At 60.3% G+C, this 1,432-nt stretch overlaps 1 protein-coding gene across 1 annotated transcript in view; it reads right to left on the bottom strand.

Annotated features, from left to right (window-relative positions):
- MONBRDRAFT_13052 (uncharacterized protein) overlaps positions 1 to 1,432 on the bottom strand; it is a gene marked incomplete at both ends in the record, with an annotated part of 23,723 nt that extends 22,291 nt beyond the window's left edge. Inside the window, one exon of the mRNA XM_001750951.1 lies at positions 889 to 1,432. Within this exon, the coding sequence (XP_001751003.1) occupies positions 889 to 1,432 (544 nt within the window). The remainder of the gene's footprint in view (positions 1 to 888) is intronic.

Genomic DNA, 1,432 nt, shown 5'->3' with positions numbered 1-1,432 from the left:
AGGAGGGGAGTCGCTTTCGTCCGAAGACATGGTCAAAAAATCCGATGGTGTGTTAGGAATCGAATGATGTGTCTGTCTCGCGGACTCGGGCGAGGGTTGCTGCTCCCCGCTGCCATTTGGCTCAGAGGGCACCGATGCTGACAAATCCTCGGTCACAGGGGCCAAAGATGTGGCAGTGGCGGCGGCAGGCATTGCCGCAGCAACTTGAGCAAAGGAGCGAGGGCTGGATGGCGTGCGAGGAGTGCGGGGAGAAGCATTGGAAGTGTTTCCGAGAATGGGAAGTTGCTCCCCGCCGCCGTTTGACGTCCTGGTCACTGGCTCGGCCGCGGGCACGACGGCACGTGCCGAAGACTCGGTCGCACCGGCAGCGGGGGACGTCGAGGGCACATGAGACGAGGCACGGGCGGTAGAGGCAGAGTGGCGGGCGCGAGGGCGAAACGGGGTGGTCATAGGGTCAGGGAAAACATGGTTACGGTCGTGGCGAGCGCTGCCATGTTTCGTGTGTTTCGCAGAACGATGAGTTTGGGAAGGCGAGGTGGTGGTGTTGCTTGGAGGTGACTCGGCACTCGGGCGTTTAGCACCGCGGACCTGGGTCCAAGAATCCTCGCCGCCGGACTCAGTGGCCATGTCCGCGGGGCAAGCAAGCGAGCAAGCGAGCGGACACGGTGGGAGCGAGGGCGCCGCCAAAACGCGGGCCGCAAGGAGCGGGGTTGCAGATTTTGTCTGACAACGTGGTTCACGCCAAGATGTCAGAAAAAAAAAACTAGTTGCCCCGTCACAAGCCAACGGAGACGATCGTAAAACATATTGCGCAGGTCAATCGTAGACAGTGCGGTCGAGGGAGCAGACAACAACATGCTAGGCAAGGCCAAAATCAAAGCCCAGCACATCTCTCGCTCTTCAGCGGTATAGTCCGAGTGGACGGCAGACCAATACAGCTGGCTCAGGGTGGCAGCCATCAGCTTGGTCTCGGTGGCGTTGGATGGGTAGCGGCTGCGCTGCATCAGTGGATGCCGGGCGAGCTTGAGCAGCTCACAGACACTGACGCGAGACCCTACACACTGTTGGGGCCAAGCGCCACGCATAATCTCAAGCAGGTCGTGTCCAGCCGCATGAAACAACGCCTCGGTCGCTCGCTTCAGATTGGCACCACATCGGGAGCGGTGTTGACTGATACCAGCAGCTTCGAAGAAGAGGTGACACTTGTTGCACTGGGCGACCAATTTGGCCTCCATCACCTGCTTGACCAGATCAGTGGCTTGCTCGTCGTAGGGGTGCTCGCGTAGTACATGATTGACCCAGGCTTTGCGGTCAAGGCGGGGCCCCTTGCATTTGCAAAGCCCAAATGGGCAGGCGAGGAGTTGCCTGTGGCCAGATGTCTTCAGCAGGACCTTGCGCTGGGCATCCAGCACGTTGGCAGCGATGGGCGGAG

Source organism: Monosiga brevicollis, genomic scaffold (genome assembly GCF_000002865.3).
Source record: "Monosiga brevicollis MX1 MONBRscaffold_54 genomic scaffold, whole genome shotgun sequence".
Classification (NCBI taxonomy): Eukaryota; class Choanoflagellata; order Craspedida; family Salpingoecidae; genus Monosiga; species Monosiga brevicollis.
This window is presented reverse-complemented; position numbering and strand designations above follow the sequence as displayed.